At 41.1% G+C, this 27997-nt stretch overlaps 1 protein-coding gene across 1 annotated transcript; it reads right to left on the bottom strand.

Moving 5' to 3' along the window:
- Positions 1 to 4: 4 nt before the first annotated feature.
- On the bottom strand, positions 5 to 27774 carry ass1 (argininosuccinate synthase 1). The gene is made up of 15 exons (XM_086152164.1): positions 27600 to 27774; positions 24233 to 24369; positions 23353 to 23421; positions 22266 to 22454; positions 20351 to 20407; positions 20195 to 20269; positions 19301 to 19371; positions 19171 to 19201; positions 14140 to 14230; positions 9530 to 9614; positions 9305 to 9369; positions 6561 to 6692; positions 3931 to 4087; positions 502 to 567; positions 5 to 392 (listed from the first exon to the last, which is right to left on the bottom strand). The coding sequence occupies exons 2-15, from the start codon at positions 24332 to 24334 to the stop codon at positions 344 to 346; spliced, it is 1239 nt and encodes a 412-aa protein (XP_086008290.1). The 5' UTR covers positions 24335 to 24369; positions 27600 to 27774; the 3' UTR covers positions 5 to 343.
- Between the last annotated feature and the right edge of the window lie 223 nt (positions 27775 to 27997).

Genomic DNA, 27997 nt, shown 5'->3' with positions numbered 1-27997 from the left:
AGTATTTAAAAAGCATCTATTCAGCTTTTATTTTCAATTATTTGAAGAGGTGAGAAAAATAATCAGTAAAAATAATAAAAAATAGATTTAGCTCACCATGCTTTGCACAATTTTTTTTCCTGATCTTTAGCGTGAGTATTGATGAAATATTGATAATGACTAGCCACACTTCACCGGGGATGGGCAGGATGAATGCCAGTAAGTGAAGTACTTATAAAACAATGTCATGAATGAATTCTATGTCATACACTACCCTGAAAAAAAAAAAAATCACAAATTCCACAAACTATTAGTAGAATTCAAGTCCTGCCCCTGCAGTTTTCACCCCTGGATTCACAACATTTTAGTTGATGGTGCCGGAAAGACCCTGCAAACGACTATGCTCCCTCAGCCTGTAGTGGAGGACAAAGAAAGGAGAACGAGATATTCTGTAAATGCTCCGTCATTTTTGGAGAAATGAAGGTAATCAATGATTTTGGTGATGGCCTGAGAGGTTCTGACCTGACAGCGTTGATCTTGATGAATCCAGAGGCGTCACATGGGTCATAGTCTCCTTGAACATCCATGCTGTGGGGTAAACAAGACAAGAAAAAAGAGGCATCGGAGTATGACTTGATAAAAGGAGGATAATAAGTGAGCTGTAACAGAAAACATTCGAGTCTAGAGTAATTTATGACTACAGTCATGTAAATTAAAGGCATTTTCATTTTTGTAACCCCCTCCGTGCCGTGCCTCAGATTGCTTTTTGCAGTATTGAGCTGAAACTGTGCTCTCTTCTTTCTATTTTCATGTGTCAGAAATAAAACAATAAACTTGCAGGGAGCGCCTGTATGTCAATCACCAATTAAGGGGAGTTAATATTTATGGCTAATAAAATATACCAATAATATGGAAATTGATCTCTATGAATATATCAGTTATATAAAAAAATTATGAGTATGAAAAGTACAATGCAATTGTGGGTCATTCAACATTTCTCCCATAACATTCCCTCACTTTCAGCCTAATCGTGAATTCAAACCATAGTTCCAGAATACAGGTCTGGACCCAAAATAATGACAATGAAAAGTCAACTAATCCTGATTAATCTACATGTAACAATGAATCATAATCCCTGAGCAAGAGGAAGAACTGAGAACAGTCCTCAAAGTTTAGTTTGGAAGAAAGCGGCCCAAAAAAGCACTGATGAAAGGAGGGGTAAAGGTTAGAGGATCCTCAGGTGTAATTGCGATGTTTGGTATCAATGAAGTAAACACGAGGGGAATGGAGCCTCATCAACCACTGGGATAACTGGATCATTGATAAACCGCTCTTTGGAAATAATGCTTTGGTCGATATTCCCCCAAAAGCTCTTCTTTACCATTTGAAGTTTGCAGTTTGTCTGGAATAACGGAGTAAGTATTGGAAAATGAAAACACACTCACGTACACAAAAAAAAACCATAAATGATGCACGGAAACCATTGAAAAAAACCATCATATCAGCTGTGATCTAAGTGTAGAAATGACTTTGTAATCTATTTTTTTCAGTTTATCCACTGTTTCTATAAAGAAGTAGTTAATCTATAACTTGTGTCAGTATGTATTCTGTGCTGTTTAGGCAGTACATTGTATAGTAATCTTGATCTGAGAGTGTGCAAGTGTCTCACAAAGACTCCGTGTGCAGTGTAATTACAGCAGTTTCTACCTGCAGTGCTTAATACACTTCCTCACCGAGTCCTCTCCTCCTTTCGCCAACCCCAACTCTCAATGTACTGCGTGCACTCATTCTTCAAAAGCACTTAGCAAAAGAGGAAATTGCCAACAAATGATAGGATAAACACTATAAAAAGAAAAGACCGACAACTAAATAATCAACTCTCAATGCAAGACTCCCTACCCGGCACCTGAACACCATTATGAGTGAGTGGTTTCAAAGAATATGGCAGTTGTGTGTGTGTGTGAGTGAGAGAGAGTAAGCGTATGATATTTTGTGTATTAGAAACCCTGCAGTCTAATTGAGAGCAGAGCTCGCGGACGGCGAGGGTGACATTTCTGTCTCAGATGGGTGCGGTGACGGGCTGTATTACCACTGTGTTAATGATGCAGTTTACTGTTGCCTGTGGAGAGCCAACAGGATGTTGGCGGGGGTTTTAGGTCTAATCTGGTCTACGTGTATGTCGGTGTGTGTGCTTGTGTGTGTGATGGTAGCAGTCCGTCATGGAATAGCAAATGAGTGTGTGTGTGACACTGTTGTTTCCAGGTGTATCACTGCATGTTGGATTCTGTGCATATAATGGAGTGGGACTAACCTCCAATAATCAATAAAAACAAATCAAAAATGCTGTGGATTATCCCACATACACTAGGGGCTCCCACAGCAGGAATTCAGGCCAACATCAGATTCAGGGGGGTTGTAAGACGATTTTCAGAAATCTAATAGAATCAATGAGTTGTTACAGAAGAAAAAAAATGAAGAAAGCAACATAGCATAACCCCCCAACACACAAACACAATCGCAAGTTTTCCTTTCAGATAGCTCACTCAGTTGTTTTTGAAAAAATGGAAAATAATATTGGTAAGGTAGATGACCACTTTCAATGTACTCCAGAAGACCTTTGTCCTACTTCTAATGATCTCAGACGCATAAACTATTCTTTGTGCTGGGACTGTATAAATACCTGAGCAGCAAATCCACAATAAGAGGAGTTACTATTTGTTTTTGGATGCTAGATTTGGGGATAGAAATTTGTTTTGTTTTTTTCCCCAAGAGACCTCAACACAATCTGTCAAACACAATATTTAACACACATTACAATATTCATTGAAATTTGTTGAGCAGGTCTCCAGTATCAAAAAGGGTCACATCAGTATTTGAATGTACTTATGGCCACATGGTCAAGTAAGTTTCAGATATTTGCCATCATTTGGAAACGGTAAGCATCCGCTCATGTCGATAGTCTTGATGGGCTGCATGTGAATCTGTGTATCACCGTGGGCGACTGCCTCAGTGACAGATGTGTTCTGGGTTCTGTTTGGGATGTTTGTAATGAGCTGCTTCACGAGGAACCTCTGGGCCCATCTGTTGGCAGCCCAAGGATGTTGTGATGGTGAAACACGACGCCTCTGTCACACTGATGTGTCCTCCTGCCACGGCGACAGGGTCTAATTCGGTGTAGTATAGAGGTAAGCGCGCAAGCTTTCCTTTGAGAGTTTCCTAGCAACTGACAATATAAATTACAACTCATGCAACATTGAGGGATTACTTGGAAACGGAGTCTGAATGTAGCTCATGATCAGAATCGCCTTTAAAAAAGTATAATCTCTTTCTTTCCCTCCTGGGACAAAATATACACTCAAGAGCAAATTTTTCCCACTATGGGTTTTGGTGTGTCCAAGCTGAATGAGCAACTATGTTTTCACATTTTGCTCTTGCTGACCTGCTTAACAAGCGTGACACCCTGGCACTTTTCTGTTAAAAGCCCAGTGAAATCACTTCTCTCCTCTGGCTCAGAAAGCTATTAGCTCCCTGACTCTAGGGTACAACTGGAGTGTGTGTTACTGAAGTGGAGATGGAGAGGCATATGGACGGGTTTTACTTTGGTCAGTGCTGAGCCTGCCCAGAGGGTATCTGGGGTCAGTGGCCTGAACAAACCCACTGTTACCACAGCTCAGAGGCCACGGGGTGGGGGGGTGGTGGTTGGGGGGCAGTGGGCCTAGCCCCCCAGGAACTTAGCTTGACACTTCTCTGATGTCTTTGTAATGGGTTGGTATAGTATGTTGATGTGGAAGTCAATAGAGAACTTGGTCAAACTGACCCAACAACAGGGCAACTCGTGGATGTGTGGAACAGATGAACAAACACAGCTGTCAGAAAAGAACAAGCTTTGATGCGACCACAAAAGGTCACCTGTGTGTGACGAAAATCTTTTTTTTTCTTCCCCCTGCTTACCTGACCAGCTCCTCATTGTACAGGGACTTGGGGGATTCACGTCCCATGATGTAGACCTGACCCTTGAGGATAGACAGCTGAACTTTTCCCTCGATGTTCTCCTGGGACTTGGTTATGCAGTGCCGCACAAACTCAAACTCAGGACTGAACCAGAAGCCTACGAGGAGAAAGGAAACAGAAGCCAACTAAAACTGTAAAACGTGCATTATTTTCAGATATAGAAATGATAACTTGCAGAGCATTCATTGAACCACAAGCAAAAACCTGGGTTTGGTCACATAATAAACATGCTTGTGTTCCATGTACAAAAATACATATAAACACTCAGCTTTGGTTTCTTTTGTCAAAATATTCTTTTATTTACATCACGCAGTGTGCTCCATGCATCTAATGCATGGATAACGACAGCTGAGAGCAGATTCTTGAAAAGAAAGAAAGAAAATTAACTCTCTTAATTCCCACTAGGCTGATCAGGCCCACTGGTATCTTGCAGACAGATGGGTGGGGGTTGAATCTGCATATGTGTGGAGGTCAGGCACCAATCAGCAGGAGTTCTACTCTCATCAGAACCTGACCTCCACCTCCATGTGTATCCACATTCAAAGACAAAATCCTCCCCTGTTTTCATTGCTGCTTAGTTAGCAAGACGTGCTGGAAACGAGTACTTTATTGATTCCTATTATGTCTGCACTCACAGTATGTGTTTAGTTTCACGTACAAATGTAAATTGTGCTGATATGAGTCATTTTTAATTATGCCTTTATCAATAATACGGTTTGTTTACATTCAAAGTATGCTAAAACACAGACGAGGAGATGGTCCTTGATTCTTTGGCAATGCACGTCCTGATTTCTGCACACTCTCCTCTAAAATAATGCCGTATTTAGGCAGGTGGATTGTTACAATAAGATACTCTGCCATTACTACCACTTGTCTGCAATCTATCCGCTGGGTTATTAATGATTTAAATCCACAGTGGGTTTAATCTCCCTCTTTCTGAAGGTAACACCTTGGTGTGTGGGTGTGTGTGTATGTTTGCTTCATGTCTCAGGAGAGACATGAAGTAGTGGCCTAGTAGTCAGTCTAATGGCACTGATCCTATTATGTGGGTGAAGGTGCAGAGGACTGGAGACTGAGCAAGAGAGAGGATTAAGACACCTGAGCCAAGAAAAGCTCTCTTTCTCCCTCTATCTCTCACTCACTTACACACTCGACATTTGCACTGGAGTGCTTTAGTAGGAGGGATATTTGCCCGTCCTGATAAAAAAACAAGCACCAGTCTGGCTCAAACAATGTATTTATCTTTAACTGTAGTACTTGTAGAAGATAATATTTAATGCAAACATGCTATACTGCAATTGAGTACCTGGAGTTACACTGTGTAGAAAGAGGAGTTTGTTGTTTTAAAGATTTCTTATCCTATAGGACTGGTAAGCCAATGTCATGCCTCTGCAGCTGTCCAGCGTCATGCATGTAGACTGTACTGCAGGGTTCTCTATACCCATCACCAATGCAATCTTGGTGTGTCTGTTCAGGGGGGATGGATCGCAGGTGGATTTCTGGCGGCTCATCCTGGATCTAAATACAATATCTCGTGCACACTGTTATTTTTGGCGTTGCTGCTCAAGGTTCCTGTGTGAGACAGAATAAGTCATACATGGGAGTGCACTTATTCTCTGTTATTGTCTGTTCTGCATGTGGAAATGGCTTTTTCCTGGTCTCAGTCATTTCAGGATGCAGGAAAGACCGTTACCTTTGCAGAATACGCTAAAAACCAATTTTGAGCATTTTCATGATACTTAAATCAATCAAAACTGTATTTAAATTACCGGTATATCACGGCACTTATTGAGAAAAAGGTTGGATTTAATGTGGCTCAAATGTACTGTAGATTGGGTAGAAAGAACAAGCACAGCTTTTTTCAGGCTTATGTAAACTCTACTTCAAATGTATACATCTTCTTCTTCCTCCCCTTTAGGCTCTTCCCTTCAGGGGTCGCCACAGCAAATCAACCTTCTCCATCTAACCCTATTCTCTGTACCCTCCTCTCTCACTCCAACTACCTTCATATCTTCTCTCACTACATCCATAAATCTTCTCTTTGGTCTTCCTTCAAACCTCCTGCCTGGCAGCTCCAATTCCAGCATTCACTTACCAATATATTCACTTTTTTACTTCAAATGTATACATATGTATCAAATAGGCTGGCCAGTCAGATAATATGATGCTTTTGAAAATAATAACTTAATTTATGAGAAATACATAGAAGCATGGACTACTAAAGTCATATTATTCCAGTGTATGCTGAGACTGATAGTCATCCCTGCAGATTCTCTTGTAGAGAATCAGCCGGTGCATCTTCCTTTTGAAGAGGAGGAGTAGAGTAGAGGGGGACTTCATTCAGCTATGTTTCATATCATAAAACACTAACAATGGTCTTTACAGGAAGTCAGGGACATCCTGTGAGCAACAGCTGAGTATTTGAAGTTGAAAAAAAAAAAGCTTGATCATTCACAATAAGATGAGGTAGAATCATTTTCCAGGATCATTGACACTCAGAAAATGTATCAGTGTAATTTATTGTGCATTAATTCATGTGAAAGGGAACGTTAGGGCAGTAAGTGACTTACCATTGTATACAAGTTCGGCAAACTTGACGCTCAGTCCTTGTTTGATCCGGCGCACCTCTTTGTCCATGGTGAAGGTCTCAATATCTAAGTGGGCCTTCAGCAGGATTGTGCCTCCGGGTGTTTCATATATGCCTAATGGGCAAATAAAAAAATATCAGTCAATCACAGCAAAATTAACTCACAATAAATTACTTCATATATTATTTTCTCAATATTGCTTTAACAAGCATCATCCTCACGGCCGTGGTCACCTTCATCACTTTTGCCAATGGGTTTTCATTGGAAAGGCGCTGCTCATCTGAGCTCACTGCGAGCCGTCACCTCTATTAGTCATCAGCTGTCTGACAGACAGGCCTCGCAAAACATGGATGAGTCTGTTCTGTGTAAATGACAGGGTAGGAGGCCCCTGCCAGCCTGCAGCCTGGACCAGGGCTCTGCCTACCCTGCAATTTACCCCCTCTGGACAGGGAGGGACAGGCGCGGAGAGGAAAGATGAGGTAGGTGACAGGAGAAATGAAGCTGTCAATCAAATGTCAACTTAAACATAAAAGAAGAGTGGGGGGAAATTCTGCAAGATGGATTTGACGGCAGAAATAAGAGCTTCATTGGAAACATTTAAGAGTCTTAGCCTGGAAATGTTGCACAGCTCCTCAGTTTATACGGAAATTCTCATCACTTTTTTTATTTAATTAGAGCTGTGGATTATAAAATCCTGGTGGTCGTCATCCAGGTTTCTCTAGTTGTGAACTGTTCACAAGTCTGAGAAACTAAACATGAACACAATCTAATCTCTCTATCTAGTCTAAGCTGTTCAGCTCCAAAATGCTGAAACAACGCTATGGATCTGAAAAAGGAGACGCGCTTGGTTTGTGCCGGTGGCCTAAAATGGAGCTTAGTGATGCTGCTAATTGTCCAAAGCCTCTAAAGGTTGCCACCTGAGCTAGAATGGCTTGTGGCTTTCTGATGATCCAGGGCCGCAGAGGGCACGTAAGGACATTTCCGTTGGCTCTATCAGATAAATGCATTAAAAATGCCCTCCGAGCCAACCTGGCTTAATTGTTCCAAAAGAGTGCTAGCTTAACAGAGAGAGGAAAACAATGACAGGATATCTGTGTAAGCCCTAACTGTGGCAGTTGAGTTAAGCTTAAAGGGGAAAAAAACACCCCCAGTGGTTTTTGAGGTTTTAATCTGAAAACTGTAGGTATGCTAACCAAGCTGCATCCCTGCAGGGGATCCGGGCTGATCCCCTCAGACGCTGTGGGCTAACTTATTATACTGGTTGGGACCAGTATAATAAGGAAGGATTGGAATAAACATGGGTGGATAAAAATGGGCTGAGGCGTTGAGTGGAGGCTGGGAGGTATAAGTAAAGTGACTGTCATCATCTTTAGAGAAATTTCATTTTCACTATATTTTCAATAAATCAAAAAGTGATTTCTTGATGATTTTGGGGTCATTTCTTTATGCATTGTTGCTTTTAAGTCAAATCATTTGAAGAAAAAAATGATTAACATGTTATGTATCTGATTTGGCATGTAAATGTCAGTATCAAAGAAAATCCCCAACAATGACTCCTGATTAGATGTTACAATTTTGCATCACATGCTGAGATATTGCATAAAACATACGATGTATATTGATAAATCACACCTAACCTTTTATTGAAAGACTGTGAGGTAACTGAAAATAAGTTTAAACCTGCAAAAATGATTTATCCCCATCTTGAAAGATATAGGCATTACATATATTCCATATATGCCAGGTGCAGATCAGCCCATGCTGTCAACGGTGCACAGGTCAGAGGTCTGACAGCGCTTTGACGAGCCGGACATATTAGTCTGGCAAACAAGACGTGGAACTGTGCGCGATGCAGCGGCAACATTTTTTGACAAACCTTTTCAAAAATCGCTCTGCCTCTCTGACCCTGTACAAATAAACATGACCCAGAGGAAACAAGAGTGACACGTCCTCTTTCCATCCTCCCCATCATCTATTGTGATAACACGACTGCCATTCTGTGACCATGGCGGCCGCGGGATGGTACTTATTCAACCACTCAGGATGCCTCGTGCTCCACCTCTTACTATTGCTTCACTGGAGGAAAAAGCTTTGATCTTTTGTCTCGACGAGTAGAGAGAAAAGTGGGCTTCCCATTTTCCAATTTCTACCTGCCAAGTCAAGTCACAGCCGCAGTCTGGCCAGTCAATTTCCCAATCATGGCACATAGTGTCGTGGGGGGGGGGGGGAGAATGTCTCTGTGTGTGCGTGCACGTGTGTGCGTGTGAACAGCGCAGAAGTTATATATTTGTGACGTGACAAAATAAGAGCCAAAACAGAGATGCCTCCAAAACTCTGTTCTGGGTGGTGCAGATAGTGTGTGTGTGAGTGTGTGTGTGTGAGTGTGCTCTTAGAGAAGTGTTCTCTTCTGTTATGGATGTAACTTATAATTCCAGCTAAATCATCAAAACCATCTTTTGTGTTTCCATCAGATGGAATGAAACAGCAAGCTTGTCACTTAAAGTGCTTGTGTAAAATAAGGCCAAATTACATAAACACTCTGGATATTGAAAGGAATGTGTGTGAATAGGAAGGAAAAAAATAAAATAAAAATCGAGGAATATTTCACAGTGAGAGCGAGTCCTTACACCTGCTAAGTGTGTTAGTGTTTGTTGGTTGTCAGAAACCCTGTCAAATCGCAGGGAAGAAAAGGAATAGATGGAAAAAGTATATTTTTAATCCCTTACCGCGGGACTTCATCCCAATGAAACGGTTCTCCACAATGTCAATACGTCCCACTCCGTGCTTTCCTCTGAGAGATCAATAGGTAGTTAGACACCTTTCAGTGGGCAAATGATCACACAGTTAAATTGTCTTGGCCCATGATGAGATATCAATTTCACTCTTGAGTGAAAAAACATATTTAACTTTAAGAATATGCTAGAAAAGAAGAAACAAAGATAAAAACGTACCCGATCTCATTGAGGTAGACCAAGATCTCCAGTGGTGTATCCTTAATTATGGCCTGCTTCTCGTTAATCACCCTGACAGGAACTCCTGAAGGAAGAAAGAGTAAATGTCTTAACTAACAATGAAAGATGCTATCGGTTTATGTGGGACATATTGCGGGTACAAAAAATAAAAATAACACATATAGTATATTTTAATCTAAAAATTCACAAATCAAAAATATAAATTATTGTCACACTTCTTTTAGGGATTTTTCAACATTTTTATTTATAACCTTTATTTAGACATGAGGACTGTATTGGGATTAAAAACCTCTTTTTCAAGTGTATTCTGGCTGAAACAGGAAGCAGCAGAGTCACAGCAAAGATACAGACAGTCGACAGCTAAAGATAGTTTGAAATTATCAAATAATTCCTGGATCACCATCATCACAAAACCCCATAATTCCAGGTGTACATCTACCATAAATGCCCGAGACAAGGCGTGCATGCACAGAACACTACCAGCATCTAAGACCTTCAAACACCCAGCATCTTTTTAGACTGATAAGAAAAGGCAGGACTTAATCTCAAAGCGAATGTGAACTTATCAGTATATTATATTATATTATATTATATTATATTATATTATATTATATTATATTATACATTATATTATACAACTTTAGTAAAAACTGCAACTGTATGAATATTTGTAGAAATAGGATTGCGCTATGCAAACAAATGCATAGCCCACAAAGAACAATTGCAAAACATTTTTTTATCACAGTATAGTTTGGGGAAAGGGAGTGTCTTTATTAATTTTTTAAAGCTAATTTCAAATGACTGCATTGTCAAAAAGCAGTAAAGAGTTGATAAAATCAACTGACAAGCCGTCATTATCCCAGCCACCAAAATCAATAATCGTCAGCCAAAACTGCAAAACCATTACAAAAGGAGGCAGTGAGAAGGGCTAATAAATTCAAAGGCTCTGCTCATTTGAAAGCTGTGAAATCGTGGGCAGGCCTTTACCTAATTCAATTACACACGCAGCTTTGTTACCCAAACTCCCTTTAGTGCTGAGATTTTTTTTGCGTCAGTGAGTGTTTGTGCACTCAACGCGCATGCGCATAGTGGACAAAACCACTTGCGGATTCATCACCACTCGCCTAATCGTCATGTGTCCCGACATACAAACACACACATGGACTGTTTTCATTTTTTCCTCTTCAGAAAGACACCCACGTTCACTTCACACGCTTCCTCTCAAAAGTCACTTAAACCAAGTGCGCATCCATCATTGTCAGGGACCTGCTCATTCACGGTCTACAATGAGCAACACGGGCCAAAGGTGGAGATGAGGAAACAAACGGGGACATGTGGGGAGGAGTGTGTTTCCTTGAGTAGAGTAAAACAGTCTGAGAACCTCACTAGGATCAGGGGAACTTAGGGTTGAAAAAAAAAGTGCTAATACTCCATCACCATCCAGCGTTTACAAAGCTGCGATGGGAGTGACACGTGAAATATTTGTGGACAAGGGCTTTGTTGACTATCACGGGAATCTTCGAGGCTCCCATGGAAGAAGAAAAAAGCACCTAGTATGCAGCACGAACGTGAATTATTAAAATGCTGCCCCTCCCGAATACCTAATAATTAGATTAAAAGTTCAAATAAATTAAAAGTGTCTGAACGTGGGAGTGGAGGGGCTGGCCTTTCGTCCCCGCGCTCTCCTTTTCTCACTCTCTCCATCATGAGGGGTCTTTTTCTCCCCGTGATCCTTTTCTTCAGTTTTTTTGCAGCCTAACAGTGCAGACAATGGCAGCGCAGACACAGTTGTACGAAAAATTACTGCTTTACATTTTTCCTCTCTGTCTCTTTTTCCTCTCCATTTCTTTGGCTTGAAAGGAGGGAGGGATGATTTTCTTTTGCTTTTTTTTTGCTTGAAAAAAAGGGTGAGGAATGGAGAATGAGGTGTTTGACGGGGGGAAAAGGTTGCTGTCGTTAAATATTCTTTTTTAATCAGTGAGAAAACTTTGGTGAGAATGGCAGGGATGAAAAGGTGGGAGGGGGAATGAAATGAAACATTCTTGTGCTGATCTTGTGCTCAGAGGGAGGAGTAGGCTCGGGCCTTTGTGTGGACAACTAAAACAGCTTTTGTCATAGGGCGCTCAATAAAGGCACAGAGAATTTGTGTGAAAACGCAGCGCAGGCCGGCAAAGGACCCGCGAAACCAGTCTGAGCTTTACTACTCCATCAGCAGTTTAAAAATGCATAGCTCATCTCCGGCTGAAGTGATACCAACCCACTTGATTTATTGCTAAACTTAAGTTTCAAGGAAAGTGATGCAGAGAGATTTGGACTTGTTGCCAACGTCTTCGTGGCTGTCTTTTTGTGAGCTGTATCACAAAAATTCACGCCAAACCCTGCTGAATTTCACTTTTACAGCTCATAAAGCTGTCTCTGGAGACCATGTAATGAGGGGAGCTAGTGTCTCTCAGCCCATTGATGTTCATGCTCTTCAGCCCCTACTTGTGACCGTGGATGAAAGCACATCTGTGCCATTTGCCCCAGGGCAGGATGTTTCTTGCCATTTTATCTTTGCGCAAACATGTGACACTTTCTACTATGCAGCCTGACCCTTGCAGCAATATATCTAATGAGCGTCGCTCTAGCCCTACGGGGTTCCATGTATTAGATGGGCTTAATGCTTCCGGTCCGTGTGTGTGCCCCGAGGCCAAACATGGCAGGTTTGAACCAAGCAATGCAGTGACATACTGGGGATGAAGCTGGGTGGCCGGGAATGGTAATAAAGAGCAGGGAGTCCTGTGGTGATATACGCTGATGTAAAGTAACAAGAGCAGTGGACCGGACTAGACACTAAATGAGGACATCAACCCTAACAGATGTGTTTAAGAAGCTCTAGAGTGATAATCAGTAATGACTTTGAAACCTCCAAAAGACCACTATTAAGCTATTATCACCCACACAAGTGTTAAACGAAAGGGTGGTAGCATGTTCTGCAGTACTACAACAAAAGATGTTACATTTTGATTTTTTTTCTTGATTAAGGAATGAAGTGCTTGGAAGAGAGACTAAAAATTAAGGATAGGAAAATGTGGAATGAGCGGATTCAGAAATCTCACTCCTTTTCCCATCCAGGACCTACTTGACAAACTGATTGACTTTATCTTTCACAGCAAGAGGTTTTATTTTTAAGCCTTTGGGTTACAACAAGACAAAAATGTTGTCAAGCTCATGTGGACCACTACCAGTTATAAGAAGCCCAGCATGCATTTAACATTCAAACATCACTCTGTGTTCCTGGGCCCTTCCTTACAATTTTTCCCACCATTTCCACACTGCGCGAGTGTTGACTTACAATGACGACAGACTGAGACGGAAAGGTCGGTGTCTGGAAAATTCATGGGGGAAAAACTGAACCTTCCGCGCCACCATGCTAACTATAGGAATCGTGTGTAACGTGGACACCTCAGTCTGACATCATATAGGGAATAATTGAAATTGAAATTAGGCCTTCAAAATGAATCTTTTAATTCATTTGCACTGCTAATTTGATGACACGTTTTACCCAATCAATTCCACTTACTAGCTCAAACTGAATGGGTGCTCAAGCACTATACTGCTGACAGACCGAACTCCCTCAAGATGGACAACTCTAAACAACATACTGGTTTCCAATTGGTAAGTTTGGGTTAAGAAAAAAACAACAAAAAGAACAGGTATCAGTTGTCACTGTCTGCAGGATTTGTTTTTTTTTCCACTGAAGGGGTTCTAGCTTTAAGTGCCTCATCAATGCCAGACGTATTAGTCAGGGATTCCTCTGCACTGACTTCGGCCATCCGGACACCCAACTTGGATGAACCCTCACACATCGCGATAAAAAAAAAAAAAAAAAACAGTCTGTTTTAGCAGCTGATTAACAGACAGCCACATAAATATGAATTTTTATCGGATTAAAGAAAAAGGGAGAAAAAATGTGGTTGGAAAATATGCCACGGTTGGTATGTTTTATTTTAAATTTTGCAATCTGGACACCATATCTGTTCTTTCATTTAAACAAACAAACATGTTCGTGTACACAACCATGTTAAGGCTACACACACGCACACACACACACACACACACACACACATATATCATGGCCTTCTGTCATGAGCCGTTTTCGCACCCAGAAAATAAAAAGAATGAATAATGAAAGGGTATTAATCGTGAATTAATTGGTCAGTTGGAAGGAGAGCAAGAACTGTGTTCTGAAACAGACAAACTTTGGTTTGGTCAGAATAACTTCTGATGAGTGAAATTGCGGTACTAGTGAAGTCGTAGATGTTGTTTATGCCTTCTACAAGATTGGTTTAATGCGTTTTAAAGAAAAATTAATTCTACATTCTCATGTGAAATAATAAGAAATAGGTTTTTAGACTATGCAAGGACATAACAATTGGACTAATTCACAAATAGAGTGTATAGTACTGTGGAGTACCCCATTTTCCCCTCCTTGAACCTGAAAATTAATTAGACAATTTAATTTTGATGATCTTGTCCGTCCTGCCTCATTACCTTAATTGCATTGGAGTCTTTCGCAAGGTGATTCAACAGGTGACGGGTGCACATACCGTTTCTGAATTCTATCTCCAGTTCCTCAGCCTTGGTGGGAGAGTCTTCTGGGTTGGTGGTCATCAAGTACAGGTCAGCTGGTGCGTGATTCTGGAAAACAAATATCACACACACTATTGAGGCTGCTAAATAGCTGGGACCCTTCTGAGACCTCGCATAAGAACGGTAAGTGAAGACTTTTGTGTGAAGTGATTCAGACTACTTCAGATGTGGCAGGTAGAAGAAAAGAAAGGGTGATGCATGAAAGAGGAAAAACCTGAAATGCAATCAGGAGTGAAGATGGAAAGAAAAAGAAAATCAATGTTCCATTTTTCTCCTCTATTTGGTTTCATTTTCCCTGAATGGCCCTTCACCACAGGGGGAGTTGGGGGAAGTGGGATGCAGCAGGAGGAGAATGGGAAAGGGCAAAAAGGAAGAAATGACTCACATCCGCCTGAACAGTGAAAACTTGACAAGTCAAAACACACCTGATACTATGACAGGACCTATTTGAGCAACAACAAGTTCTCGAAAATGTTTCTGCTTGTCTGTAAAAGTCTGATCTGCCAACTCCACCATGAGTCTCGGGCTCTTCCCAGCTGGTTTCCCCACTCTGAACCATTACACTCTCAAATCAATAATTCAGCAAAATGGGCACGACACAAGTCACTGCTTCCGCTGAAGTTGTCCAGGGTGAAAGACATTTGTCTTGTTTGTATTTTCTAGGTGATAGGAATGATTTCTGTAAGTCATGGCTGGAGCCTAAAAGAGTGTCCGCCCAGCGGCGCGTCTCTCCAACAATTACACAGCATTAAGAATAGACGATGGCCAATGTCTCCTGAGCTGAAGCAAATTGCAGGGGGACTATGCAAAATAACTACTGGGTGCATTTAAATGGAAAGCTTTACCAGACACTAAATCATCATACAATAACTAATCGGCATCCGCTCGCTGCCTGTCACTGAGGAGAAAACGAGCGGCGCAATCACTTTCCTTCCTTTTAACTAAACACCAAAATTGACCGAGAAGGCGTCCGTCTCCCTCTCCTTTATTTTCTGCCTCAGTGCCCTGAAAGATGCCAAATGAGAGCGAACAGGAGAGGGGCAAAATGACTTCCCTAAAAAGCCTTTTGATGCATATTCTTTAAAAGGGGGCTGGGGGAGATGGACTGAATTTTAAATACGCACAACGCGAAACCTTTTTATTCCTTTGGGGTGTCATAGTAGATGGACTGCTCTGCAAGCCTCGAAGGAAATACAGAAAAGCACAGAGTTGTACATGATGAATCTAGGACACTGGCACAGTTTCAAAATGTCTTAGTGATTTATAAAAATAACAACTGTAGATTTAATTCCTTAATTGATAATAAACTGAAGTCTGACACAACCTGTGACTTGGAGCTGTGCTACGCCATGCACAGTAATAGGAGAGATCCAACTCTCAAAAGGCTGTTAGACGGGAAGAAGAGGGGAAAGTAAGGGAATATGCTTGTTTTCAATGTGTGAAAGATCAATGCATTTCAATTCAAACCCCCTGCAGGTGGACCTGTCCCACAGCCATGGCCCTCAGAGCGAGGAAAAGGTAGAGATAGAGAAGGTGGGGGTACGGCGGGTATTGGTGGGAAATGGGGCGTGAAGCGCACCATCATGTAACACTGAGCAGCTCCTTTGACAGTCTTTGCCTCTGCCATATTGTTGTGCTAAACGTGGCCCATGCAGCAAAGGAGAAGGCTGACGCATGAACTTAAAGCAAGTAAATTTCTTGCTTTCCACATATTAGTTGCCTCATTGGATTTCAATCGACGCCAACAGGGCCAAAAGAAGCGAGGTGGCGGGGGTTAGGGGGGAGAAGACGACGGGGAAAAAAAACATCTTTGGAGCAATGGGTTGGAATTGACGCTAAAATCACCACGTTTCAACTCTGTCCTTCTCTTTAGAATGCAAACATAGCAAATTGGGACAAGAATAAAACAATATACAGGTAATATGCTGGACAGACATTTATTTTTAACTCTCAGGACATTCTGGTTAAGATTTGGCTCTCGGTAAAACAGACCCCTGACAACAAACAACTCTTACATGGAGACGCTGCTGGGTACGCTCTGGGCACATACACATTTTCCCCAATAAACTTCCATTAAATTTTAAATGCATTTTAGGAACTTTCCACATCCATAATGTTCTCTGCAATGCCTGTGTCCACGCTAAAATAAAAGGCAAATTCCACATGAAATTTACCATAACATTTTTTAACTTGGATCAAAGTTTGTGGTTCCACAAGAAGAATGGACTTGGTGCCTGATTCTGTTCAAATTCAAATGCATGTTTGATAAATTGCAAAAATAGTTTTATACGCATCGTATTCTTACCTTTCACATCCCTAAAAAAACAAACAGTTTAATACTTGATAGGTGAAAACCAACTAAAAGCCTGTAGGCTGAGCTTTAGAGCGCACTGTCTGTATTTCATGTTGAACGTCAGACATGTGAATGAAAGGGTGAATGCTTTAATGTCAGTATATGACGTGCAAATGCAAGGCTGAATGGTTAGATATCTCTAAATGTGACTGTGATGGACTGGCGAGAATGTATAACATAAATGACATGTTGAATACTCAAAATGAGATGAAGACAAAGGATTAAAGTGCTGCAGGTTTTTTTTTCACGTGACTGAAAGTCATGCTGCTGATATGGCTGTGAAAGAAATTCTGCAGTATTTCTGCAAATCAAATCTCTTGACACCCACTAATGGGGAAAGGTGGCTCAAATATATGTAGGTATTATTGAGGTAAATCTCCATGACTACAAAATGCTCTTGTTTAAGACTTCTTCCCATAAGTGTATAAGACTTATGTGCGGTTAGATCGGATAGATCAAGCTTACTACAACAGGTTAGACCAAACACACCTGAGGGAAGCTAATGACAAATGTTGACCTCTTTGCTTAAAAGCACACACACACACACATGCCCGCACGCACACACGCACGCACGCACACACACACACACACACACACACACACACACACACACACACACACACACCTCCAAGCTGACTTCCTACCCCTGCAGGCACTCCCCTGTCCATCCATCTTTCTGGCTTGCCCACTGACCGTTTTCATTTGCAAACATGTTTTCATTTCCTCTAAATGAACAAGGGCCTGAAGATACGCTCCTTGACTTGTGGTTGACACAATCAGTGGCCCATATATTCCCTGATCAAAGAAGTAAGTGAGCCAGGGGAAGCTCACTTACAGAGGCTATAATTAAGACTAAGCCGCTGTTTTAATGACTCAGGACAAGTGTAAGGCTGCCTTAGGGTTGGGAGTACAGGTAAGACACCCAACAACAAGCATTACAATAATCATTTTGATGAAATGCCACCACATAATGATTGCTGCTAAAATAAAATCAGCATATTTTTGCATTAACTCCAGCAATCTTAGAAGATAAAAGGTTTACACGGATTAATGAACATGACAAAGTTCTAGTTGAAACTGCCCTGGGATAATAGTTGAATGCTACTAGATGATGACAGGTAGACTAAATAAAACAGTCTCTAGGTTACTTTGTCCAATGGGCAGGATGGTTGCAGGCTACCAGGAGGATACAGTGTTAATCACAGTGTAACCGGAGCTCTTATCTACAGGCGAACATGTGATCGACCATTTGAACATTTCCTGGTCTGTTGTGCGCAGAGGGGGAGCCATTGTAGAGCAGGTGGGGAGAGATGAGGGGGGTAAAAAGTCGAGGTCCGCCCCCGGCCTAAAGGGCTGTAACTGGAGGAGAGAGAGGGACGATGCACTGCGAAGCAATTCTTTGAATAAGATGACCTGCTTCAGATGACCAGCTAAATTGATCCGACTTCATTGGTAATGTTTGAGCATTTTGGGTAAAAGAGTTATTTTTGGTTGCGTGGCTACGGCAAATTCACATTAAGTCACACTTAAGACCAAATGTTTACTCTAGACTCTTTATTGTTAGTTTACGGTGTCGTCTCAAATGACCCCCCAATTAACAAACATACTTGGAAAGGATCCAGTCGTCCTGGATAATGAATTCAAATCCTTTTACCACTGGGGACCCCTGCACCATAAATATTTCATTGTATTTAATGCCATTAATCGATTCAATATTGGAGTAAATGGCCCGACACAAAACGCCCTGAATGAAATCAGTGACACAATACTGTCATCATATATTGCTATGCTGTTGAGATGGTTTGTCTCATTCTTTTCAAAACTTTTCTCAACAGTGCGACCACTAAAGGGGCTGCAGAGGGGTGGGAAAGGGACAGAGACAGAGAGATAGAGGTCTGAGTTACAGTGGCCCTGCATCTCCACTCCAGCAGTGCGGGACCCCTCGCCTCCCTGTGACAACCCCGTCCATTGGGGACTCATCTGTCTGGTGTGCTGTCTTTGTACTTTACTGTTACTGGTGACATTTTGGTGTCACGGTGTCACGATGAAATGGCTCCCCTCCCACGTCGCAGCCCGCGGCAGCGCAACCAGTGGAACAATGAGGACTCGAGGAGTTGGGGCTGGAACTCAGGAGGCCCCAGCTGGGTGCAATGCCCTAACCCTTCCCCCTCCCTAGCTCCCATGAAATCGGGAATTAGTCGAAGCGTTGCTGACGACAAGTCAGTGTCTGTGTGTCCCAGGCTCTTCCCAGGGCCCGGCGAGGACCCGGGGTGAGGAGAGACACAGAAACAGACTTAGGAACCATGAGATGGGAGTTTTCAGGGTCACAGGGGGCAACCTGTATGTACTGCTCTGACCTCTGATCCCAGCAGAACTCAAACTGTGCCTCATCACTGACTCATGCACTTTGGGAGAGGGAATCGTGTCTGCGGTGGCACCGCTACGTGTCAGAAGATGTGATTATGAGCTCACTGCTGTTTTAAATCTATGGTCATATCAAATTAATCATTTGTAAAAAATACAACATTGTTATGACAAAAGAGGAATATTCTGTGAAACTAATTACAATCCCTACAAATCTATCAGTGCACAGAGCTTAACAATTTGTGTACAAGTGGCTAGGATCCGGTCTTACCTTGGGATTTTCCAGAATGCCAGACTCATAACTATGCAGAAAAGGAAAGAGGAATTATTCCCAGTGCTCAACTGCACAATCTGACAATATACATCACATATAGCGTTACAAAACTGAACGAGAGAACAACCTGATATGCATGAGGTTGGCGTCCATGCTCCAGGGTGCCCGAGGAGTGGCAGACACGGGGATGCTGTGTTTCTACAATATGACAAAAGAAGTGCAGTGGTTATCATACATTCTGTTTTCCTGCAAAGGTAACTGCAAATGAAGGATAGAGAACATCCTGGAATTATGGCAACACTTTCTGAATGCATACGACCAAATAAACCGTTCCCAGAGGTTGGTTTACGACATGCTGTGTAACTATAAACCATCAGCTTCTGCATGGTGGCCTGGTCTTAAAGATTTCCAAAATGAGGAAGAAGGAAAAAAACAACAAATAGGAACCTTTGCTGTGTTCACCGTTTGAAAATTGGGATAGTATGGAAACCTCACTCCCCACCTCCCTATCCCTTAATCCAGACAGCCAGATGCTGAGTTACTCAAACATCATGAGCGCTCTCTATTGGAACAAACTAGTCATAACCCCAATTCATGTATGGCTGTGCTCAAGAACGTGTGGTCCCTGAGGTACATTTCTGGAATCAACTGTTAATTACAAGTTTGTATTTGAAGTTGAATTAACGGAAACAGCACTGATTAAAAGCGCAATATATTCTGTTTTTATTCCTTGTTAGCTTTTACATTCAGGACAGGCATTTTTTTCTCTATAGAATTTGCATGATTACATTTTTCAGACAATAAGACATGATAGTGAGTTTGCTTGAATCTGTGCAAAACCCAAGTTGCAATGGTGGAGGGCCAAATTGTTCATTATGTCTCATTAAAAGAAGGAATAAATAGGATGGATGGTTGTAATTTGTATCAGAAAATTGAAATATGAAAGAGTGAAAACATTACTCATGCATGTTGATTAGGAACAGAAAAGCCTCAGAACTGAAGCGTGTGAAACTTACACTACCTTTGCATATTCCATCAGATCTGGTCTCCCTCGGAAGCGGGTGTAGAACTCAGGGATCCTCCAGGGAGCGATAATCTGAACAGATCATGAGGCAGAGAGAGTTTGAACTGGAGGTTCTCAACGGACCAACATCTGTAAAAACATCAGTAAACTCACCTTCACCTCCGGGTAGAGGGCGTAGTACGTGAGCTCAAAACGAATCTGGTCATTGCCCTGAAAAACACAAAAGAGGTAATAATTCATGGTTGCCGGGGGGGCAATGTCATCTTTACATAGGGTCCGAAATAAAGGAACTATTGAGCACTAAAGCTTTATTCACTTGACCAAACATGGATTCTTTATTTGTACTGTAAATGCATTGTTCTTGATAGTTACAAATCAAAAATCAAAGTTTTGGATGTGATCAAAATAAATGAATTTTGGAAATATGATTTTTTTTTGCATGTTACTTTAAAATAGGTCTTGATAACTAATGAGAAATACGACAGCCTCAATCGACTATTTGCCAACTTTGAACTAAAATTCACAATGAAGTTGGTATTTCCAAGCTGTCAAATATTTCTGTGGATGGTGTTCTCTTCTTCCTCTCCAGGAATATAAAAGCACATGAGCAGCATGCATTGTCCCAGTTACAAAAGTAAAAACATTCTACACTACGGGCAACTCTCCAGGTCACATGTTCATGTCACTCATAATAGGACTTCCCAATCTGGACTCTCGATTGCGTGACATGATGTCTGTCTCCATCTTCAGGTAGAAAGTGGACATTGCATTGATAGTCAGAGGGATCAATAATTACAGGGCAGTCCTGACACGACCAACAAAAATATATTTTTTTCCTGAAATGCGTGACATTAATACACATTATTTACGGAGGAAGAATATTGAAACAAAACAAGTAGTCAGGGGAATTAAATGCATGAATTCCTACAGTTCAGTCAACAAACAATGAAAAAAATTCAAGGAAATAATTTGAGGTCTGGGGAAAGCTGTAGTTTTGGTCAAACATGCTTATTGTAGGTAATTGTTCACAGTGCAGGTGAAAATGAATTTACCAAAATAAACTTGTTTGAACCTAGAAGACAAACATTGATCAGTCTATTTACTGCAATCTTGTTTTCTAAGCAGTGGATAAAAACAAACAAAAAAGTGACGTTTTTGTCGGAGAAAGTGAAAACAGCTCCAGGGAGGTTAGCCATGTGTAATATTGCTGCACTTTGGATGAAAATGGTTAATATTCAACTGTACGACCAAATCGCTGACGTTCTGCAGACCACACTGCGGTCAGTGGACAAGAGCACTGACAGGATGTTTGAGAGATTTTAAGAATTGAGTGGCACCTTTTTGCTCATGCAGGGAGTTCATCTGTGGAGCCAGACTCCGTAAATAACTGATCTGCTTATCTAAACAAGATACAACAGTGCTAAAGAAAGAAGAAAGATGAATATTGCAGAGAACTGGTGCCACACACTGCTTGTAAATCTGCTTTATACTTTATATTTCCACAAGTTAACTATTTAAAAACGTTGTCAAAATCTGAAATGCCTGCTTGGGTTTGTTTTTCTGCATAGAACTTTCGACTTATCTTAAAAGAAAACGTGGCAGTATTTCAATTCATTATCTTTTTTTGTGCTTTTTGGTAAACTACTCATTTTTGTAATGGCTACTTATGAAGAATGTGTATTATTTTCTCAAACACGATGGAAAAGAGTTTTTTTCCTGTGCAGCTTGAAGTGTGAAAGATTTACACTGGAATGGGAGTAGGTTAGTCAAGGTAATACTACATTGTGAACACATATATAAAGAACTATTTTCTGTCCATTTTAAAGTTTATACAAAAAAATATTCAGACTGTGGAAAAATTACTCTTTTTAAATTAAAATGATGATTTTTAAAACACATTTTGCGACTTTTGAATACCACGAGTAAAACTACAGCTAGTTCCTCTTTATTTCACTGAACATAGATTTCTCTATAACTGACATTCTTGGAAAGCAGCAGCTCACCCCAGGAAGACCTTGAGGTATAAATGGCTTGACAGATCAAGGGGAAACTTTTCATGTGTCTTTACCTTTCCTGTGGCGCCATGGGACACAAACTGTGCACCCTCTCTGCGTGCAATCTCCACCTGGCGGCGAGCAATGCAGGGCCGAGCGATGGAGGTGCCCAGCAGGTACCGGTCCTCATAGACAGCGCTGGCTTGAACAGAGGGCCAAATGTACTCACTCACAAACTCTGACCGGAGGTCTTCAATGAAAACCTGCACAAAAACAAAGGGGAGGAAACAGAATAAGGCTATACTCATAGTTAAGTCATTTCATGGTACCTCAAACTTAGAAGAGACCACTTCCCTGCTGACTGATTGGTAGCATGACACAACTATATAAAGCCAATCTACTTAAATCAGAGAGAACTACAATAGAGAAGAACTACAGTAAGGCTGTGATTTATCTTATTCTGGAGACTTCAAGCTGGCAGAATAATACTTAAGGCATAGGAATGTTCAAAAATGGCTTGGCACAACACTGACATTTCTGATCATAGATTGTTAGTTTATAAAAGGCAGTGCAATAATGCAGTCCATAACATACAGGTCCAATCCAATGAACAAAAGGTAATGTATAAACAAAAATATTTACAAAAAAATGACATTTTATTGCATCAATTTGCAATGTGGCCTTCATTTTCTGTCCATAAATATTCGCCAGTAGATCATAGACACATACAGAGACAACCATTCACCCTCGCATTCGCACGTCATATACAGACATTAAAGCATTCACCCTCTCATTCACACGTCGGGGCAATTTAGGGTCTGCAATGAACCTTGTGCATGTTTTTGGACTGTGGGAGGAACCTTGAGAACCCCGGAGGGACCCCGTGGAGACACAGGGAGAACATGGAGGCTCTGCACTGAAAGGCCACCTGTCAGAAATCCTATCAAGAACCTTCTTGCTGTGATGCAAAAATGCTAACCACAGCACCACTATGCTGTCTTACTTTATAATTATATTTAGTTATTGATCTATTAATTACCTAATCTCTTGATTAGAGGACAGCTATGACTTTAGACATCATACTCAAACACTCTTGGATAAAAGACACCTGAAATCTGCTTGTGTAAATAATGGCTGTCTCATATGTTGTTAGTCTGTCACCTTTTTAGCACCAAGGGCTTCTGCCTTCTTCCGGGCAGTCTCAAAATCTTCCTCCTGCCCGATATTTGCCTGCAAAGACACAAGGGGAAGAGAGGTTACAGAGAACATATCTGACGCAGATGTTTTACTATCCTTGCTTTGAGGGTCCCTCTGCAATCATGCCTTTTTTGAAATAAATCACATTCACACTGATTAAGACAAACTTCTTTTGCAGCTTAATATTATTGATCAGAAAATCTAATGGTGACATCTGTTTCTACAGCTTTTGAAAAATAAGTATTCTATTTCATTAATGTCTTATTGTGCATCATATAACTTTTCATATGTGTATGACAGTTATTTCAACAGTGCAGTGAAAGACACAACTGTTAATTTGTGTAATGATCCACCTAACAGGCAATTCCTTGATACTCTGTTTGGGTGCCGTACTCTTAATTAATGACGTATTAATGCAAAACAGCCTCTCTGCTACCCTACAACCCCACACGGTCAAAGGCTGAAAGTTTGACGGCTGCAGCTTTCCTGCCGTGACGGCCTGTGATAAACCAACACCCGTCTACAGTCAAACATTGAATGCATAGCTAAAAGTACAAAAAAAACGCCTGTTTAGCAGTTCAAGTCCGTCACAGACCAAGAAGTAAATCCGGCTAGATTTGCAGTTGCAGCGTGAAGCCAAATCCTGTCGCTGGGGTTAAAACCTACAGAGGCCATAACAATACCCTACCAACAATAAATGAATGGTGCCTATATGCCTCTATGATGTACCGCGTCTGGAAAACTTTTCGCGGACTTCTGGGATATGCTCAATGTAAATGAAACCAACTAGTCAGCAACTTGGGAGAGTGGCATTGCAGCACATACACCAGTAGGCGAAGCTCACCAAGTAGGCGATGACATCGTAGCCCTTTTCCCGGAGCCACACAAGAATACAGGACGTATCCAGTCCACCGCTGTAGGCCAAAACCACTGTACCTAGAGACATGGTGAAAGATGCTCCGTCCAAAAGGTGGAGAAAATCTGCAGAGAGGCAGCAGAGAGGGGACTTAGACTTCTGAGGCGGTCAAGCAGAAACAACATCTGCAATCATTGTCTAGTCAGAGATAGACAACGTCCAACATTAGACCTGATGGCAAAACATGGAAGTCATTATTTAGTAAGAGGGGGCCCGTGAAAGGGGACCTATGTAGTTTGCTAACTTCAAAAGGCCGAATGATACACTAAGCGTAGAGATATAGAACTTTTCTTTGGGAAATGTCTTCTACCCAGAAGTTTAAAAAAAGCGGTTCCCCTGGTCTCTGGATGAACCATGGGGGCATTTAAAAAAAGGGTCCAGATCTAACATAGGTTGGCAAGATAAACTAATACAAACTCTAAATGCAAATGCTATGATATGTCATAATTAGGGGATGACCATTCGACATCACTATACACATTTTTATTGAACCGCAACAACCAATGTTTTTGTCTTCTTGGTTCTCATTTCCATGAGATGGTAAAATTGAATTTTCCCCACATGTAACTTAATTTAGAGATAGTATTGCACTGTCTGGCTATTCAAAATATCAGTCAGCTGGTTTGTAATAGAGCTGTATTCCAAGCAACTGTATGTTCAAATAAATGCAATAAATTGTGTCATTTTTGACAACATTATAAGACAATGTACCTGCTTCATACTTCAGGTAAAGTCCTTCAACAAGCAAAGTATTTACAAAAGGTGTGACTATTCAGACATTGAAATTTGAACAAAAATCTTATAAAATAGCTGACTGAGGGGTTTTGCGGGTTTGTCAGCAGTGTGGTTCAATAATTGAGTCTAGTCAGCAATTGTTCGTGTTGGTGAAGCTCTGGATGGGGATCATCATGCCTGCAGTCAAAGGGAGAGAGGACCCATGGAAAGTTCAGACATTTACTTTGCAGGGGGCTGTTGTTTTTAGCTATAATTATTTCATCTTTACTTTGTTGAGTTTTCCACATTTGGGATTGTACAAAAAGAGCAATCAAGCAGCAAAGGGATTTAGTGTTTTTGGAGGATTTCATAGGGGAGTCTTGTTTGTGGATTATTTTCAGAGCTGAATTTTGCAGCATTAAAAAGATGAGAAATGAAACCATTTTTACATAAACACATGCTCACAGTTTCACCTGAATATTATTTCCAGGAAACACATTAGACTATCAAATTTTATTTTGATAGTCTCATGATAGTCTAATGATAGTCTAATGATAGTCTAATGATAGTCTAATGATAGTCTAATGATAGTCTAATGATAGTCTAAATTATAATTATATGTCTGACCAAAATTAGGTCATATCATGCTGCATGGCTCAGATAATAGAAATAAATAAACAAATAATACATAGACAATAAAAATATGAATGTAAAATGACTTTTAGTTTTTAAAAAACAAACACAAAAACATTTTAAACTCTAAAATGGCTTTAAAATGGGCAAGAGACATTCTGAGGTACAATAGATTTACGATGGATCAACCTGTATTACGGAATTGTGAAACATCAACTTGTTTCATTCATTTTTGTGGACGATCTCACCCACTTCCCTTTATTTTTTTTCGTTTTGATTATGACAACTTGGGGCAATTTATTTGAGGACCGGTTCTTGTGAAAAGTCAGAAAGGGCAATCACAGGTTGCATAATACATCCGTGTAAATGTACAATTACACAAAGAGGCAGGGTTGCTTCTTACTCCAAAGCAATTGTGCAATTATTTTTATTTTAATAATTCAAAATTGTAAATGGTCAAATCCTGTCTGTGGTCCTCTTACTACTATAACTAACAGGCACCCTACTAAAAGCTAAGTTAAACTACTGTTCTTTTCTTCAACTTCTTTTATGGGCCATGGAGCCCCTTTATCCCACCGCAGTGATGGTTCACCCATGGGGCCCCTGAGATTCCTCCCAATTATATTTAGCAGGTTGCTCTGCCAGTATAAGAAAAAAATGTTTTGATCTTTCGCCAAGTCTATCTGTTAGCACAAGTTGCTGAGCCAATAGATTAGTCACAGTTACATCATTCTTGAGGAGGAACTTACATATTGAAAGCAAATGAAAGAAAAAAGTGAGAGAGCGAATCATCTGTGCTGAGAAAAATAAAAACAGAAAAAAACAGATTTATAGTGAAGATAACTTGTTTTCCCCAAGAACTACCCCCTGAAGTTATTCAAGATTCAAAGCATTTATAGTCACATGTACAGTGTAGAAATAAGTTATGAATGCTGGGGAAGATTTAATAATATAAATTCATGATTTCACAGAATTTCCATCAACAGTCTGGACATTTGCTCTATTTAAATCACTTTTCCCCTTTTTCGTAGCTTAAAGCTGAATAAACAGCATTTGAGATAAACTTTTGACGGCCTTCAAACACAAGTACACATTTGCACACAAATTCGCTCCTAGTTGTGGATATGAAGGTAGTTGGTGTGAGAGAGGAGGATACAGAGACTAGGGTTGAATGGAGAAGATTGATTTGCTGTGGCAACCCCTGAAGAGAAAAGCCGAGAGGAGGAGGAGGAGAAGACATGGTACCTACAGAAGTAGCAGAAGGCGTGCAGTAGATGTGTGCATGCATTACACATTCACGTTCATTACACTAGGTTGACCTTAGCTTCCTCTGACCCGTCACTGCCTGGAGCATGCTACACCTGTCTCCTCCCTCTGCCCATCTATACTGCCAGTTTAATTCCAGTATATCATCACCCTCTTAAAATAATCGCCCAAATCTTTTTTTTTTTTCAGATTTTTCAGGAAACACAAAAAACTGTTTAATAGAGGATATAGGCAATTTTGCCAGAGGTGGTCAGCATCATGAGGAGATGATTTAGGCAAAAAACAAACATTGTTGTAAAAAATGACTTAGGCGATTATTTTAAGAGGGGGACGATATGTAGGTTAGATTTAACATGGACAAGAAAAAATAAATACATATAGTTACAAAAGGTTTATTGGTTGGTACAGTTGTGACCCCCCTCCCCCTCCCACCCCGGTAAACGCCACTGTCCCCGTGAGACCCAGACATGCCCCATTCTTGAATCCCTGTTCAACCCGTTAAAACTTTTGTTTTTGAATATGACTTTATTTTACTGAAATGAAACATTTAGAGCACTTTCGACGGAGGAAAACACAGGGGTTCGACGCCGGGAGGGGTAAAATGACGGCCCCCGCATAGACCCATCAAATACCGCGGCAGAAACGTCGGAAACGAGAACGGTAAACGGGAGGTCATACTTACGGGAACTCGGTTTTTAAATCCTGTAAGCAGGATGTGAGAGTTGGAGTGAGACAGAGAGATGAGGAAGAATAAAAAGAAGAAGAAGACGATGAGGTGGAGATTGAACGAGAGAGAGAGAGAGAGAGGGAGTGAAGAGGCGATGCGCCGCCCGGCGTGACGATGTGGCTTCTCGTCCGGCGGGGACTCGAGCGCGGGCAATAAAGGTGATCGTGGAGACTCGTCGCCGGCTCCTGACTGGTCGAAACGCATGACGTCATACACACGACAACAACAACGTCGGCCGAATGACGCGAGGCGTTCATGTGCCTCTTGACAATGTATGTTTTTAATGTACTCAGCCCGAATTGGTGAAAACACCACGCTGTGTATCTTTAATGTATTTTACTTGTATCTTATTC

Source organism: Fistularia commersonii, chromosome 9 (assembly GCF_037954325.1).
Source record: "Fistularia commersonii isolate RoL2024-O1a breed Wild chromosome 9, RoL_Fcom_v1.0, whole genome shotgun sequence".
NCBI lineage: Eukaryota > Metazoa > Chordata > Actinopteri > Syngnathiformes > Fistulariidae > Fistularia > Fistularia commersonii.
This window is presented reverse-complemented; position numbering and strand designations above follow the sequence as displayed.